The sequence below is a fragment of the Oncorhynchus clarkii genome, unplaced genomic scaffold (assembly GCF_045791955.1).
Source record: "Oncorhynchus clarkii lewisi isolate Uvic-CL-2024 unplaced genomic scaffold, UVic_Ocla_1.0 unplaced_contig_5109_pilon_pilon, whole genome shotgun sequence".
Lineage (NCBI taxonomy): Eukaryota > Metazoa > Chordata > Actinopteri > Salmoniformes > Salmonidae > Oncorhynchus > Oncorhynchus clarkii.
Window position 1 is genome coordinate 192,501 of NW_027260935.1, and position 16,696 is coordinate 209,196.

Consider the following 16,696-nt stretch of genomic DNA (forward strand, 5'->3'; position numbering starts at 1 on the left):
CACACTCCAAACCCTGCAAGGCATTAACATTCATCTGCACCCTGGTCTATGCCATCAATGTGAATCATGCCATTAAAATACTTTACTCCTGATAGACATCCCATTACTGTAGTTCTAGTTAACATAATGTTCCTTAACTAAACTAGTTGAGTCAACATAATGTTCCTTAACTAAACTAGTTCTAGTTAACATAATGTTCCTTAACTAAACTAGTTGAGTCAACATAATGTTCCTTAACTAAACTAGTTCTAGTTAACATAATGTTCCTTAACTAAACTAGTTGAATCAACATGATGTTCCTTAACTAAACTAGTTCTAGTTAACATAATGTTCCTTAACTAAACTAGTTATATCAACATAATGTTCCTTAACTAAACTAGTTACATCAACATAATGTTCCTTAACTAAACTAGTTCTAGTTAACATTATGTTCCTTAACTAAACTAGTTCTAGTTAACATAATGTTCCTTAACTAAACTAGTTGAATCAACATGATGTTCCTTAACTAAACTAGTTCTAGTTAACATAATGTTCCTTAACTAAACTAGTTATATCAACATAATGTTCCTTAACTAAACTAGTTATATCAACATGATGTTCCTTAACTAAACTAGTTATATCAACATGATGTTCCTTAACTAAACTAGTTGAATCAACATGATGTTCCTTAACTAAACTAGTTATATCAACATAATGTTCCTTAACTAAACTAGTTGAATCAACATGATGTTCCTTAACTAAACTAGTTCTAGTTAACATAATGTTCCTTAACTAAACTAGTTATATCAACATAATGTTCCTTAACTAAACTAGTTACATCAACATAATGTTCCTTAACTAAACTAGTTCTAGTTAACATAATGTTCCTTAACTAAACTAGTTATATCAACATAATGTTCCTTAACTAAACTAGTTGAATCAACATAATGTTCCTTAACTAAACTAGTTGAATCAACATAATGTTCCTTAACTAAACTAGTTATATCAACATAATGTTCCTTAACTAAACTAGTTGAATCAACATAATGTTCCTTAACTAAACTAGTTACATCAACATAATGTTCCTTAACTAAACTAGTTCTAGTTAACATAATGTTCCTTAACTAAACTAGTTACATCAACATAATGTTCCTTAACTAAACTAGTTCTAGTTAACATAATGTTCCTTAACTAAACTAGTTCTAGTTAACATAATGTTCCTTAACTAAACTAGTTGAATCAACATAATGTTCCTTAACTAAACTAGTTGAATACATAATGTTCCTTAACTAAACTAGTTGAATACATAATGTTCCTTAACTAAACTAGTTGAATCAACATAATGTTCCTTAACTAAACTAGTTCTAGTTAACATAATGTTCCTTAACTAAACTAGTTATATCAACATGATGTTCCTTAACTAAACTAGTTGAATCAACATGATGTTCCTTAACTAAACTAGTTGAATCAACATGATGTTCCTTAACTAAACTAGTTACATCAACATAATGTTCCTTAACTAAACTAGTTCTAGTTAACATAATGTTCCTTAACTAAACTAGTTGAATCAACATGATGTTCCTTAACTAAACTAGTTATATCAACATAATGTTCCTTAACTAAACTAGTTGAATCAACATGATGTTCCTTAACTAAACTAGTTACATCAACATAATGTTCCTTAACTAAACTAGTTCTAGTTAACATAATGTTCCTTAACTAAACTAGTTGAATCAACATGATGTTCCTTAACTAAACTAGTTATATCAACATAATGTTCCTTAACTAAACTAGTTGAATCAACATGATGTTCCTTAACTAAACTAGTTCTAGTTATCATAATGTTCCTTAACTAAACTAGTTATATCAACATAATGTTCCTTAACTAAACTAGTTGAATCAACATGATGTTCCTTAACTAAACTAGTTGAATCAACATGATGTTCCTTAACTAAACTAGTTATATCAACATAATGTTCCTTAACTAAACTAGTTGAATCAACATGATGTTCCTTAACTAAACTAGTTCTAGTTAACATAATGTTCCTTAACTAAACTAGTTGAATCAACATAATGTTCCTTAACTAAACTAGTTGAATCAACATGATGTTCCTTAACTAAACTAGTTGAATCAACATGATGTTCCTTAACTAAACTAGTTACATCAACATAATGTTCCTTAACTAAACTAGTTATATCAACATAATGTTCCTTAACTAAACTAGTTGAGTCAACATGATGTTCCTTAACTAAACTAGTTATATCAACATAATGTTCCTTAACTAAACTAGTTGAGTCAACATAATGTTCCTTAACTAAACTAGTTGAATCAACATAATGTTCCTTAACTAAACTAGTTGAATCAACATGATGTTCCTTAACTAAACTAGTTATATCAACATAATGTTCCTTAACTAAACTAGTTGAATCAACATAATGTTCCTTAACTAAACTAGTTCTAGTTAACATAATGTTCCTTAACTAAACTAGTTGAATCAACATAATGTTCCTTAACTAAACTAGTTCTAGTTAACATAATGTTCCTTAACTAAACTAGTTATATCAACATAATGTTCCTTAACTAAACTAGTTGAATCAACATAATGTTCCTTAACTAAACTAGGTCTAGTTAACATAATGTTCCTTAACTAAACTAGTTGAATCAACATAATGTTCCTTAACTAAACTAGTTATATCAACATAATGTTCCTTAACTAAACTAGTTCTAGTTAACATAATGTTCCTTAACTAAACTAGTTCTAGTTAACATAATGTTCCTTAACTAAACTAGTTATATCAACATAATGTTCCTTAACTAAACTAGTTGAATCAACATAATGTTCCTTAACTAAACTAGGTCTAGTTAACATAATGTTCCTTAACTAAACTAGTTGAATCAACATAATGTTCCTTAACTAAACTAGTTATATCAACATAATGTTCCTTAACTAAACTAGTTCTAGTTAACATAATGTTCCTTAACTAAACTAGTTACATCAACATGATGTTCCTTAACTAAACTAGTTCTAGTTAACATAATGTTCCTTAACTAAACTAGTTGAATCAACATAATGTTCCTTAACTAAACTAGTTCTAGTTAACATAATGTTCCTTAACTAAACTAGTTATATCAACATAATGTTCCTTAACTAAACTAGTTATATCAACATAATGTTCCTTAACTAAACTAGTTGAATCAACATAATGTTCCTTAACTAAACTAGTTCTAGTTAACATAATGTTACTTAACTAAACTAGTTATATCAACATAATGTTCCTTAACTAAACTAGTTGAATCAACATGATGTTCCTTAACTAAACTAGTTGAATCAACATGATGTTCCTTAACTAAACTAGTTCTAGTTAACATGATGTTCCTTAACTAAACTAGTTGAATCAACATAATGTTCCTTAACTAAACTAGTTCTAGTTAACATAATGTTCCTTAACTAAACTAGTTATATCAACATAATGTTCCTTAACTAAACTAGTTATATCAACATAATGTTCCTTAACTAAACTAGTTGAATACATAATGTTCCTTAACTAAACTAGTTGAATCAACATGATGTTCCTTAACTAAACTAGTTGAATACATAATGTTCCTTAACTAAACTAGTTGAATCAACATGATGTTCCTTAACTAAACTAGTTCTAGTTAACATAATGTTCCTTAACTAAACTAGTTCTAGTTAACATAATGTTCCTTAACTAAACTAGTTGAATCAACATAATGTTCCTTAACTAAACTAGTTGAATCAACATGATGTTCCTTAACTAAACTAGTTGAATCAACATGATGTTCCTTAACTAAACTAGTTATATCAACATGATGTTCCTTAACTAAACTAGTTGAGTCAACATGATGTTCCTTAACTAAACTAGTTATATCAACATAATGTTCCTTAACTAAACTAGTTATATCAACATAATGTTCCTTAACTAAACTAGTTATATCAACATGATGTTCCTTAACTAAACTAGTTGAGTCAACATGATGTTCCTTAACTAAACTAGTTGAATCAACATGATGTTCCTTAACTAAACTAGTTATATCAACATGATGTTCCTTAACTAAACTAGTTGAGTCAACATGATGTTCCTTAACTAAACTAGTTATATCAACATAATGTTCCTTAACTAAACTGGTGATGTTACATCTCATTGTAGAAATGTATTGTCATTTTAATCCAACAACATTTGAGTATTAAGCTTTTTAAGGTTTGCTGCAGTCTTGTTATAGACAGAGGATGTTGCTGAAAGTCTTATTCTAAATTCCCCAGGTAATGTGAATGACATGTATCTGAAGCTGAACGTAAACAAACAATATAAGGGAGAGAATAATACATGAAAAACGTACCTAAGTTGTTAGTAATAAGATATATGATATTATGTATCTATTGATTAAGTATTGATTTGATTGGTTGATTAAGTCTCTGCCAGGGATGACATGTTGTTTTCAGTGACTCCTGATCGTCTTTCTCTTTTTCCCGTTCCAGGAACACTTTCAGAGTCAAGAGGTCCCCAAAGAGGTCGGCCATGTCTGATCCATCATCACAAGTGAGTCAGTCCTCTCTTACACTCATGTGTGCATGCACGCACACACACACACACACATACACAGCTCCTCACCTCCTCACGTCCTCACTTCCTCACCTCCACCTCTCCTCACCACTACACTTCCTCACCTCCTCAAACTCTCACGTCCACACCTCCTCACCTCCTCAAATCCTCACCTCCTCAACCTCCCCACCTCCTCACCTCCTCAACCTCCTCATCGCCTCAACCTCTTCATGTCTTCACCTCCTCACTTCCTTACCTCCTCACCTCCTCACTTCCTCAACCTCCTCACGTCTTCACCTCCTCACTTCCTTACCTCCCCACCTCATCACTTCCTCAACCTCCCCACCTCCTCACCTCCTCACCTCCTCAACCTCCTCATGTCTTCACCTCCTCACCTCCTCAACCTCCTTACCTCCTCACTTTCTCACTTTCTCATCCTCCTCACTTCCTCACCTCCTCAACCTCCTCATGTCTTCACCTCCTCAACTCCTCACTTCCTCACCCCCTCCTTCCTCCGCTCCAGGAGCCCACCCCAGTAGATGAAGCCCAGCCTCCTATCCCCCCGCTACAGGACGACCACGCCACAGACGAGGAGAAGCTGGCCTCTTCCTCCAATCACAAAGAGAAGCTTGCTTCCTCAGCCAATCACAAATGGGCATCCATGGAGGCGGAGCTAACCTCTGACCCCCAGGAGGACTTCCCTCAGCCATCTGACCTCACAGCCTTCGTCAACGAGAACAATCGAGGTATGTGTGTGTGTGTGTGTGTGTGTGTGTGTGTGTGTGTGTGTGTGTGTGTGTGTGTGTTTAAAAATAAATATTATATTAAATAGTCATCAATTAGTTAAAAAGTTAATGTCTCCATGTACAGGACGATATGTCATCCATACGTGTGCTCCCCCAGTTATTGATTTATAATTGGCAGCAAGCCCATGCAGCTAGCTATCCAGCCCTTTACTAAACCCTGACCCCTAGAAGGGTAGAGGAGAGCCACACTACCCAGAGGCTGTGTCTGCCTGACTGGGTTTAAACTGGGTCATGTTGTTATACAGATAGACGGACAGACTGTCCCACCAGTCCAGTCCAGTCTAGAGTATCTGATGTTCTCTCTCCTCTTTCATTTTTCTCTCTTCTCCCTCCTCTCTTCTCTCCTTTTTGTCTCTAACCATCTCTCTTCTCCCTCCTCTCTTCTGTCTTTCTGTCTCTAACCATCTCTCTTCTCTCTCCTCTCTTCTCTCTTTCTGTCTCTCTTTCGTTCTCTCGTACTTGTGTCTCTAAATCTGTCTGTTCTATTGTCTCCCTCAGTGCCAGACTATGAGATTGAGTACATGGAGAAGATCGGCCCCCCTTCGCCGGTGAGTATATATCCACAATCTGTGCTGTCAGTCAGATAAGAAGGGGTAAGAAGATAGAACTGAAACCAGCTCATATTATGATCCTGATCTATGAAGATTTAATACAGGTTAATTAGGTCTATATGTTTGCTCGTGAAACTGACTGTCCTTGAGACTGACTGTTCTTGAGACTGACTGTTCTTGAGACTGACTGTTCTTGAGACTGACTGTTCTTGAGACTGACTATCCTTGAGACTGACTATCCTTGAGACTGACTATCCTTGAGACTGACTATCCTTGAGACTGACTATCCCTGAGACTGACTATCCTTGAGACTGACTATCCTTGCATACTTTAGTTTCTTCTGATCATCAAAGAAAACGTGTGTGTTTGTGTATCTGACATGGTTTAACTCTTGCTGAATGTTTATCTGCCTTTCTGTCTCTCTCTATATATACATAGACTCTGTTTGTGAAGAAACCTTCGACTCTCTACCTGAAGCTGGACTCTGTGACAGACAGCCTGACCAAGCCTAACCAAGAATCAGAACTCAACTCTCCTTGCACAGGGTACAACACACACACACACACACACACACACACACACACACACACACACACACACACACACACACACACACACACACACACACCAGTGGAGGCTCCTCAGAGGAGGAAGGGGAGGAACGTCCTACTCAGTGAATTTCAGAAAAAGAAAAATAGTGAAAAAGTTATCCTTGTTATGTAAAATTATACTAAATATATTCACGTCACCAAATAAACTGACTAAAACAATGCAGCTAATTTAGCCTACTCAACAACCTGACTCAAACAGAGAGGAATGCTATTTATGTTAGCTAGCTGGCTAAGGCTATCCAACACTGCAACTCTTCCAAGTCATGGTAAGTTTTTTTTAAATTTATTGCCACTGGGGCCTGCCGGTGTAACTGCTCAACTGCTTGCTGTACACTGTACTGCTTGATTGTAGCATGTTTACTAACGCGTTAGTTCTAGTCACTATGTTGACTATGACCTTCGCTAATATGGTGACAACAATGTAGGCTGTGTGGAGCAGTTAGCGGTTATGATACGAAGGTTTGGCTTGGAGAGTTTCTTTTTCACCTGGTCACAGACTGCTGTTGTGTTGTCTGTCATAGTTGACGTGTACCTATGATGAAAATTACAGGCCTCACTCAACTTTTTAAGTGGGAGAACTTGCACAATTGATGGCTGACTAAATACTTTTTTGCCCCACTGTATCTGTTGTTCCATGTAGTGAATCTGTTACTCAATGTGTTTTTTATGGCCTAATAGTTCCCCCCCCAAAAAATTCCTACAAATATCTATTTTGTAAAAAATGTTGATACTTCAAGTGATCTTAAAATTCTAAATCAAATAGCTAAATGATGCTTGGTATGACCTTCTTAATAAAACAATTCCATATAGCTTAGTATAATGATGCTTGGTATTAATAAAACAATTCCATATAGCTTAGTATAATGATGCTTGATATTAATAAAACAATTCCATATAGCTTAGTATAATGATGCTTGGTGTTAATAAAACAATTCCATATAGCTTAGTATAATGATGCTTGGTGTTAATAAAACAATTCAATATAGCTTAGTATAATGATGCTTGGTATTAATAAAACAATTCCATATAGCTTAGTATAATGATGGTTGGTATTAATAAAACAATTCCATATAGCTTAGTATAATGATGCTTGATATTAATAAAACAATTCCATATAGCTTAGTATAATGATGCTTGGTATTAATACAACAATTCCATATAGCTTAGTATAATGATGCTTGGTATTAATAAAACAATTCCATATAGCTTAGTATAATGATGCTTGGTATTAATAAAACAATTCCATAGTGCTTACCTCCTCCGCCGGCTTAGCCACTTAATTAAACAGAAGCAAACGGAACAAAACGTGGAGGGAACCAGCTGATTTTTGTTCCAATAAGAATCTCGTTTTAGTTGCAAAACAGAATGTTTGCAGTAATAATTACACCCCAGATGCTAGATGCAGGCAAGAGTGTACAAGTCTCTCGATTTGTGCACCTACGTTGTAAACATTCATTCATAGGCTAGGTTGTAGCAACCTCATGATGGATAAAGGGAAAATGTGATCCTCATGTAGTAGCCTAAACCTATCGATGTTACATTGAACTGGGTGAATGGAATATGAATGACAGTCATCCAATATGCTGTAATAGAAATAAGGCCACACCTCATTAAAAATATATATATAATGTCCTCTCTCATCTTGAAAGGCAGTAAATGACACGAGCACGCACGCACACACACACACACACACACACACACACACACACACACACACACACACACACACACACACACACACACACACACACACACACACACACCCTCTAGTCTAGTCACATATAGTTATCAACGTGAGCAGTAATAATTATAACAAATAGGACTAAATCAATTCACTCTCTCTCACATGCACACAGATTGAGTTTCCAGTCCCTTTCTCTGAATCAAAGAGTTGTAGGGGGCTGTTCGGTCCTTTGTCAACTTCCACAGCCCCCGGGGAACAGTGGGTTAACTGCCTTTGTCAACTTTCACAGCGCTCGGGGAACAGTGGGTTAACTGCCTTACTCAGGGGCAGAACAACACATTTTTATCTTGTCAGCTCAGGGATTCCATCCAGCAACCTTTCGGTTACTAGTCCATCGCTCTAACCACTAGTCTACCAGCCGTCCCTACACTCTAACCACTAGTCTACCTGCCGTCCCTACACTCTAACCACTAGACTACCTGCCATCCCTACACTCTAACCACTAGACTACCTGCCGTCCCTACACTCTAACCACTAGACTACCTGCCGTCCCTACACTCTAACCACTAGACTACCTGCCGTCCCTACACTCTAACCACTAGGCTACTTACCGTCCCTACACTCTAACCACTAGTCTACCTGCCACCCCTACACTCTAACCACTAGGCTACCTGCCGTCTCTACACTCTAACCACTAGACTACCTGCCGTCCCAACGCTCTAACCACTAGGCTACCTGCCGTCCCTACACTCTAACCACTAGTCTACCTGCCGTCCCTACACTCTAACCACTAGACTACCTGCCGTCCCTACACTCTAACCACTAGTCTACCTCCCGTCCCTACACTCTAACCACTAGTCTACCTGCCGTCCCTACACTCTAACCACTAGACTACCTGCCGTCCCTACACTCTAACCACTAGTCTACCTGCCGTCCCTACACTCTAACCACTAGGCTACCTGCCGTCCCTACACTCTAACCACTAGGCAACCTGCCGTCCCTACACTCTAACCGCTAGACTACCTGCCGTCCCTACACTCTAACCACTAGTCTACCTGCCGTCCCTACACTCTAACCACTAGTCTACCTGCCGTCCCTACACTCTAACCACTAGTCTACCTACCGTCCCTACACTCTAACCACTAGGCTACCTGCCGCCTCTACACTCTAACCACTAGACTACCTGCCGTCCCTACACTCTAACCACTAGGCTACCTGCCGCCCCTACACTCTAACCACTAGGCTACCTGCCGCCCCTACACTCTAACCACTAGGCTACCTGCAGTCCCTACACTCTAACCACTAGGCTACCTGCCGTCCCTACACTCTAACCACTAGGCTACCTGCCGTCCCTACACTCTAACCACTAGGCTACCTGCCGTCCCTACACTCTAACCACTAGGCTACCTGCCGTCCCTACACTCTAACCACTAGTCTACCTGCCGTCCCTACACTCTAACCACTAGGCTACCTGCCGTCCCTACACTCTAACCACTAGGCAACCTGCCGTCCCTACACTCTAACCGCTAGACTACCTGCCGTCCCTACACTCTAACCACTAGTCTACCTGCTGTCCCTACACTCTAACCACTAGTCTACCTACCGTCCCTACACTCTAACCACTAGGCTACCTACCGTCCCTACACTCTAACCACTAGGCTACCTGCCGCCTCTACACTCTAACCACTAGACTACCTGCCGTCCCTACACTCTAACCACTAGGCTACCTGCCGCCCCTACACTCTAACCACTAGGCTACCTGCCGCCCCTACACTCTAACCACTAGGCTACCTGCAGTCCCTACACTCTAACCACTAGGCTACCTGCCGTCCCTACACTCTAACCACTAGACTACCTGCCGCCCCTACACTCTAACCACTAGGCTACCTGCCGTCCCTACACTCTAACCACTAGGCTACCTGCCGTCCCTACACTCTAACCACTAGGCTACCTGCCTCCTCTACACTCTAACCACTAGGCTACCTGCCGTCCCTACACTCTAACCACTAGGCTACCTGCCTCCTCTACACTCTAACCACTAGGCTACCTGCCGTCCCTACACTCTAACCACTAGGCTACCTGCTGTTCCTTACTACCGCTTTCAGTTGTTCTTGTACTTGCCGATTTACCACATAACAAACACATTATCCATAAGCGCACACCCATATACCCAGATATATTCTCTATAATTTTCCTTATCCCTCCTTCCCTCTCTCTCTCTCTCCCCCTCCAAGTAGGAGTTTTGAGGAGATAGAGGCCCAGATCACAGCCCAGATGAAGACTCCTGTGCTGGGCTCCAGACCTGGTCCAGAAGGGTCTCGACCCGGTCTTGAGGGGTCCACTGGAGAGAAAGAGAAGACCAGGAAGAGAGAGAGCCAGTCACTCAGCCGGACACAGAGCACAGACATTGAGCATGGTGCGGTGAGTAGAACAGCACTGAACTGCCTGGCTGTCAATCTACCTCACTAAAGCAAAACAAATTCCAGAAGAAAATGTATCATTGCATTTACAGTATGTTTCTCATCATCTTTCATCTGCATGTGACAGTTGTTTGCATCAGGCTCCTCTCAGGATACAATGTTACGTCAGATGTTCTTTCCCGGGTTCACTATGCCGAGGCCTCTCTTAATCCATACCACCTGACTGTCTGTGTTATTGTCATGTGGTCATGTAGACACTAGAGGGCGACAATGACAACCCTAAATACTGTACGGTATAGCCTAGGGTGTAGACGCAGAAGTTGATGCTCAATAGGTACATTAACCTCATCAGCTACTCTGAAAGCCCTGTCATAAGTTAGCTACCATAAAGTAACTACCATAAGGTAACTAACTACCAGAAGGTAACTACCATAAAGTAACTACAATAAAGTAACTACCATAAAGTAACTACCATAAACTAACTACCATAAGGTAACTAGTAGTAGGTAACTACCATAAAGTAACTACTAGAAGATAACTACCATAAACTAACTACCAGAAGGTAACTACTAGTAGGTAACTACCATAAAGTAACTACTAGAAGATAACTACCATAAACTAACTACCAGAAGGTAGCTACTAGTAGGTAACTACCATAAAGTAACTACCATGAAGTAACTAGCATAATGTAACTACCATAAAGTAACTACCAGTAGGTAACTACCAGAAGGTAACTACCATAAAGTAACAACCATAAACTAACTACCATAAGCTACCTACCAGCCAGCTACAAACAACACACCTCAGTCTCAGCTACCCAGCTCCCAACCTCCTGCTGACAATGCGCAATGCTTTGCTTCGCAATGCTGACCCCCTCCATGCCCCGCTCCTCGCCCCGCTCCTGGCCCTCCTCCCCCTCCCTGCTGCCAACCTCTGTAGAAACCTACCCAGGGCTCTATGGAGGTCCAAGGTCCAGCCCCTGGCCCATCCCCAGACGTACCCTTCTTAGCCAGGCTGTCTGAGTGCCCTGACCCCCTAGCCTACCTGGAGGCTGTGGAGACTGACCTGGCAGAGACCAACCCCACTGCCTTCGCACTCAAACTACAGGTGTGTTGATTAGAGTCAGACAGTGTGCTGTGCTCCCCTCCCTCGGTTGATTAGAGTCAGAGTCCTCTCTCGGTTGATTAGAGTCAGACAGTGTGCTGTGCTCCCCTCCCTCGTGTGCCAACCTCTTTCCCGTTTGGATCCTCTCTATCCCTCGTAGTTATACTATTGATAAATCATAGTTATACTATTGATAAATCGTAGTTATATTATTGATAAATCGTAGTTATATTATTGATAAATCGTAGTTATATTATTGATAAATGAGATTGTCTGTGTTTACTCTAATGTGTATGTCTCTCTTTGTTTTCAACATGTTTTCTAGTCTGTTGTCTAGTCTGTTGTCTAGTCTGTTGTCTAGTCTGTTGTCTAGTCTGTTGTCTAGTCTGTTGTCTGTCTAGTCTGTTGTCTGTCTAGTCTGTTGTCTAGTCTGTTGTCTAGTCTGTTGTCTAGTCTGTTGTCTAGTCAGTTGTCTAGTCAGTTGTCTAGTCTGTTTAAAAATATGTTGTCTAGTCTGTCATCTAGTCTGTTGTCTAGTTTGTTTTCCATAAATTGTCTAGTCTGTTGTCTAGTCTTTTTTCTAATATGTTGTCTAGTCTGTTGTCTAGTCTGTTGTCTAGTCTGTTGTCTAGTCTTTTTTCTAATATGTTGTCTAGACTGTTGTCTAGTCTGTTCTGTAATATGTTGTCTAGTCTGTTGTCTAGTCAGTTGTATAGTCAGTTGTCGAGTCAGTTGCCTAGTCAGTTGTCCAGTCTGTTGTCTAGTCTGTTGATATTGATAAATCGTTGAGTCATAAGGTGAGAGAGTGGGTACTGTAGGTGAGAGTGTGGGTACTTTAGGTGAGAGTGGGTACTGTAGTTGAGAGTGTGGTTACTGTAGGTGAGAGTGGGTACTGTAGGTGATAGTGTGGGTACTGTAGGTGAGAGTGTGGGTACTGTAGGTGAGTGTGGGTACTGTAGGTGAGAGTGGGTACTGTAGGTGAGAATGTGGGTACTGTAGGTGAGAGTGGGTACTGTAGTTGAGAGTAGGTACTGTAGGTGAGAGTGTGGGTACTGTAGGTGAGAATGTGGGTATTGTAGATGAGAATTTGGGTACTGTAGATGAGAGTGTGGGTACTGTAGGTGAGAATGGGTACTGTAGGTGAGAGTGTGGGTACTGTAGGTGAGAATGTGGGTACTGTAGTTGAGTGTGGGTACTCTAGGTGAGAGTGTGGGCACTGTAGGTGAGAGTGCGGATACTGTAGTTGAGAGTGGGTACTGTAGGTGAGAATGTGGGTACTGTCGTTGAGAGTGGGTACTGTAGGTGAGATTGTGGGTACTGTAGGTGAGAATGTGGGTACTGTAGGTGAGAGTGTGAGTACTGTAGGTGAGAGTGGGTACTGTAGTTGAGAGTGGGTACTGTAGTTGAGAGTGGGTACTGTAGTTGAGAGTGGGTACTGTAGTTGAGAGTGGGTACTGTAGGTGAGAGTGTGGGTACTGTAGGTGAGAGTGTGGGTACTGTAGGTGAGAGTGTGGGTACTGTAGGTGAGAGTGGGTACTGTAGGTGAGAGTGTGGGTACTGTAGGTGAGAATGTGGGTCCTGTAGGTGAGAGTGTGGGTACTGTAGGTGAGAGTGTGTGTACTGTAGGTGAGAGTGGGTACTGTAGGTGAGAGTGTGGGTACTGTAGGTAAGAATGTGGGTACTGTAGGTGAGAGTGTGGGTACTGTAGGTGAGAGTGTGGGTACTGTAGGTGAGAGTGGGTACTGTAGGTGAGAGTGTGGGTACTGTAGGTGAGAGTGGGTACTGTAGGTGAGAGTGTGGGTACTGTAGGTGAGAGTGGGTACTGTAGGTGAGAGTGTGTGTACTGTAGGTGAGAATGTGGGTACTGTAGGTGAGAGTGTGTGTACTGTAGGTGAGAGTGTGGGTACTGTAGGTGAGAGTGTGGGTACTGTAGGTGAGAGTGGGTACTGTAGGTGAGAGTGTGGGTACTGTAGGTGAGAATGTGGGTACTGTAGGTGAGAGTGTGGGTACTGTAGGTGAGAGTGTGGGTACTGTAGGTGAGAGTGTGGGTACTGTAGGTGAGAATGTGGGTACTGTAGCTGAGAATGTGGGTACTGTAGGTGAGAGTGTGGGTACTGTAGGTGAGAATGTGGGTACTGTACCTGAGAATGTGGGTACTGTAGGTGAGAATGTGGGTACTGTAGGTGAGAATGTGGGTTCTCTTGGTGAGAGTGGGTACTGTAGGTGAGAATGTGGGTGCTGTAGGTGAGAATGTGGGTACTGCAGGTGTTAGTGGGTACTATAAGTGAGAAGTAAGCAGCCTAGGTGTGTGTAACTCAACTTCTGGTTCTGTATGTCTCCCCCCCTGCCCATTTCCTCCACCCTCCCGCAACACCCCCCCACCTCCTCCCCCCCCCCTCCCTCTCTCTTCCTCCCTCCCTCTCCCCCCGCCTCCACCCCTTCCTCTCTCTTCCTCCCTCTTACCTGCGTCTCAGGAGGAACTGGTTCTAGCTGCTCTGAGGATAGAGGCTCTTCAGGTAGCCAAATACATCTCAGACAGCCCCTCCCTCTCCACTGTCACCCCCCAGGTACTGAGCTGAGCCAGCCTGCACCTGTACCTGCTCTCTCTCTCTGTGTGCGTGCTTGTGTGTGTGTGTGTGTGTGTGTGTGTGTGTGTGTGTGTGTGTGAGCAGCATGAGCGTGTCTCAGCCTGCCTCCCCCTCCCCCTTCTAGTCACACCATTGTGTGTGTGTGTGAACCCATGGCTGTTACTAAACAATAACAGCAACATCAACCGTCTCTGCCCCTCCCCTTTTTTCCCCGTGTGACATCACTAACACGGCTTCCAGACCCTGACCTCCATTCTCCTGAACCAATTAACTTAAAGAGTGCTGGGCCTTTCTTTTCTTGGCTGTGTATCAAACATGTCGGCCACCGGCCTGAGCATGTCGGCTACCGGCCTGAGCATGTCGGCTACCGGCCTGAGCATGTCGGCTACCGGCCTGAGCATGTCGGCTACCGGCCTGAGCATGTCGGCTACCGGCCTGAGCATGTCGGCTACCGGCCTGAACATGTCGGTTACCGGCCTGAACATGTCGGCTACCGGCCTGAGCATGTCGGCTACCGGCCTGAGCATGTCGGCTACCGGCCTGAGCATGTCGGCTACCGGCCTGAGCATGTCGGTTACCGGCCAGAGCATGTCGGCTACCGGCCCGAACATGTCGGCTACCGGCCCGAACATGTCGGCTACCGGCCCGAACATGTCGTCTACCGGCCCGAGCATGTCGGCTACCGGCCCGAACATGTCGGCTACCGGCCCGAGCATGTCGGCTACCGGCCCGAGCATGTCGGCTACCGGCCTGAGCATGTCGGCTACCGGCCTGAGCATGTCGGTTACCGGCCCGAGCATGTCGGCTACCGGCCCGAACATGTCGGCTACCGGCCCGAACATGTCGGCTACCGGCCCGAACATGTCGTCTACCGGCCCGAACATGTCGGCTACCGGCCCGAACATGTCGGCTACCGGCCTGAACAGGAGAGGCTTCCATTAACACTAGCGTGACCTGGGAATTTGGGGAAAGTAACTAGTATTTTGTAACCCTCCTCATTCCTTAATCTGACGGGAGAGAGTGAAGCAGGATGATCAGCTACTCTTGAGCCTTTTATCTGTGATCTCACATTCCTGTTTTCTGACTGACTGACTTTGTCTCCTAAAATAACCCAACAAGCCCCCACATCTTTACCGCCTTGCTTCAGAAGAGAAGTCAGTAGAAGTTTCCAGATACAGATGGTTCATTTATCTTCCATCTAAGGTCTGTAGTGAAACTATGTGTAGTCACACCAGATAGTTAAGTTAAGATAGGTCCGTTGGGTAAGCCTAGTCAGGAGATTGGTCCGTTGGGTAAGCCTAGTCAGGAGATAGGTATGTTGGGTAAGCCTAGTCAGGAGATAGGGCCGTTGGGTAGGACTAGTCAGGAGATAGGGCCGTTGGGTAGGACTAGTCAGGAGATAGGTCTGTTGGGTAAGCCTAGTCAGGAGATAGGTCTGTTGGCTAGGCCTAGTCAGGAGATAGGTCCGTTGGGTAAGCCTAGTCAGGAGATAGGGCCGTTGGCAAAAGGCCCCCCTGTTGCAACACAACATGACAACAACATGGCAGCAGCACAACATGGTAGCAGCACATGGTAGCAGCACAAAACATGGTACAAACATTATTGGGCACATACAAAAGCACAAAGACAAGAAGGTAGAGACAACAATACATCACGTGAAGCAGCCAAAACGGTCAGTAAGAGTGTCCATGATTGAGTCTGAATTTTTTATAAAAATATATATATATTTCACCTTTATTTAACCAGGTAGACCAGTTGAGAACAAGTTCTCATTTACAACTGCGACCTGGCCAAGATAAAGCAAAGCAGTGCAACAACAACACAGAGTTACACATAAACAAATGTACAGTCAATAACACAATAGAAAATAAAAACAGAAGATCTATATGCAGTGTGTGCAAATGTAGAAGAGTAGGGAGGTAAGGCAATAAATAATAATACAAATAATTACAATTTAGCATTAATACTGAATGAAGAGATGGAGATAAAACTGTCCAGTTTGAGTGTTTGTTGCAGCTCGTTCCAGTCGCTAGCTGCAGCGAACTGAAAAGAGGAGAGACCCAGGGATGTGTTTGCTTTGGGGACCTGAATGTGACTGGCAGAACGGGTGTTGTATGTGAATGATGACGGGTGCAGTAGATATCTCAGATAGGGGGGAGTGAGGCCTAAGGGTTTTATAAATAAGCATCAACCAGTGGGTCTTGCGACGGGTATACAGAGATGACCAGTTTACAGAGGAGAATAGAGTGCAGTGATGTGTCCTATAAGGAGCATTGGTGGCAAATCTGATGGCCGAATGGTAAAGAACATCTAGTCGCTCGAGAGCACCCTTACCTGCCGATCTATAAATGACGTCTCCGTAATTTAGCATGTGTAGGTTGGTCATCTGA

At 42.1% G+C, this 16,696-nt stretch overlaps 1 protein-coding gene across 1 annotated transcript in view; it reads left to right on the top strand.

Annotated features, from left to right (window-relative positions):
* LOC139402273 (serine-rich adhesin for platelets-like) overlaps positions 1 to 16,696 on the top strand; it is a 156,826-nt gene that overhangs the window by 125,568 nt on the left and 14,562 nt on the right. The window contains exons 11-17 of the mRNA XM_071146372.1: positions 4,479 to 4,539; positions 5,066 to 5,288; positions 5,847 to 5,896; positions 6,338 to 6,444; positions 10,432 to 10,615; positions 11,554 to 11,721; positions 14,193 to 14,285. Coding sequence (XP_071002473.1) covers positions 4,479 to 4,539; positions 5,066 to 5,288; positions 5,847 to 5,896; positions 6,338 to 6,444; positions 10,432 to 10,615; positions 11,554 to 11,721; positions 14,193 to 14,285 — 886 coding nt within the window. The remainder of the gene's footprint in view (positions 1 to 4,478; positions 4,540 to 5,065; positions 5,289 to 5,846; positions 5,897 to 6,337; positions 6,445 to 10,431; positions 10,616 to 11,553; positions 11,722 to 14,192; positions 14,286 to 16,696) is intronic.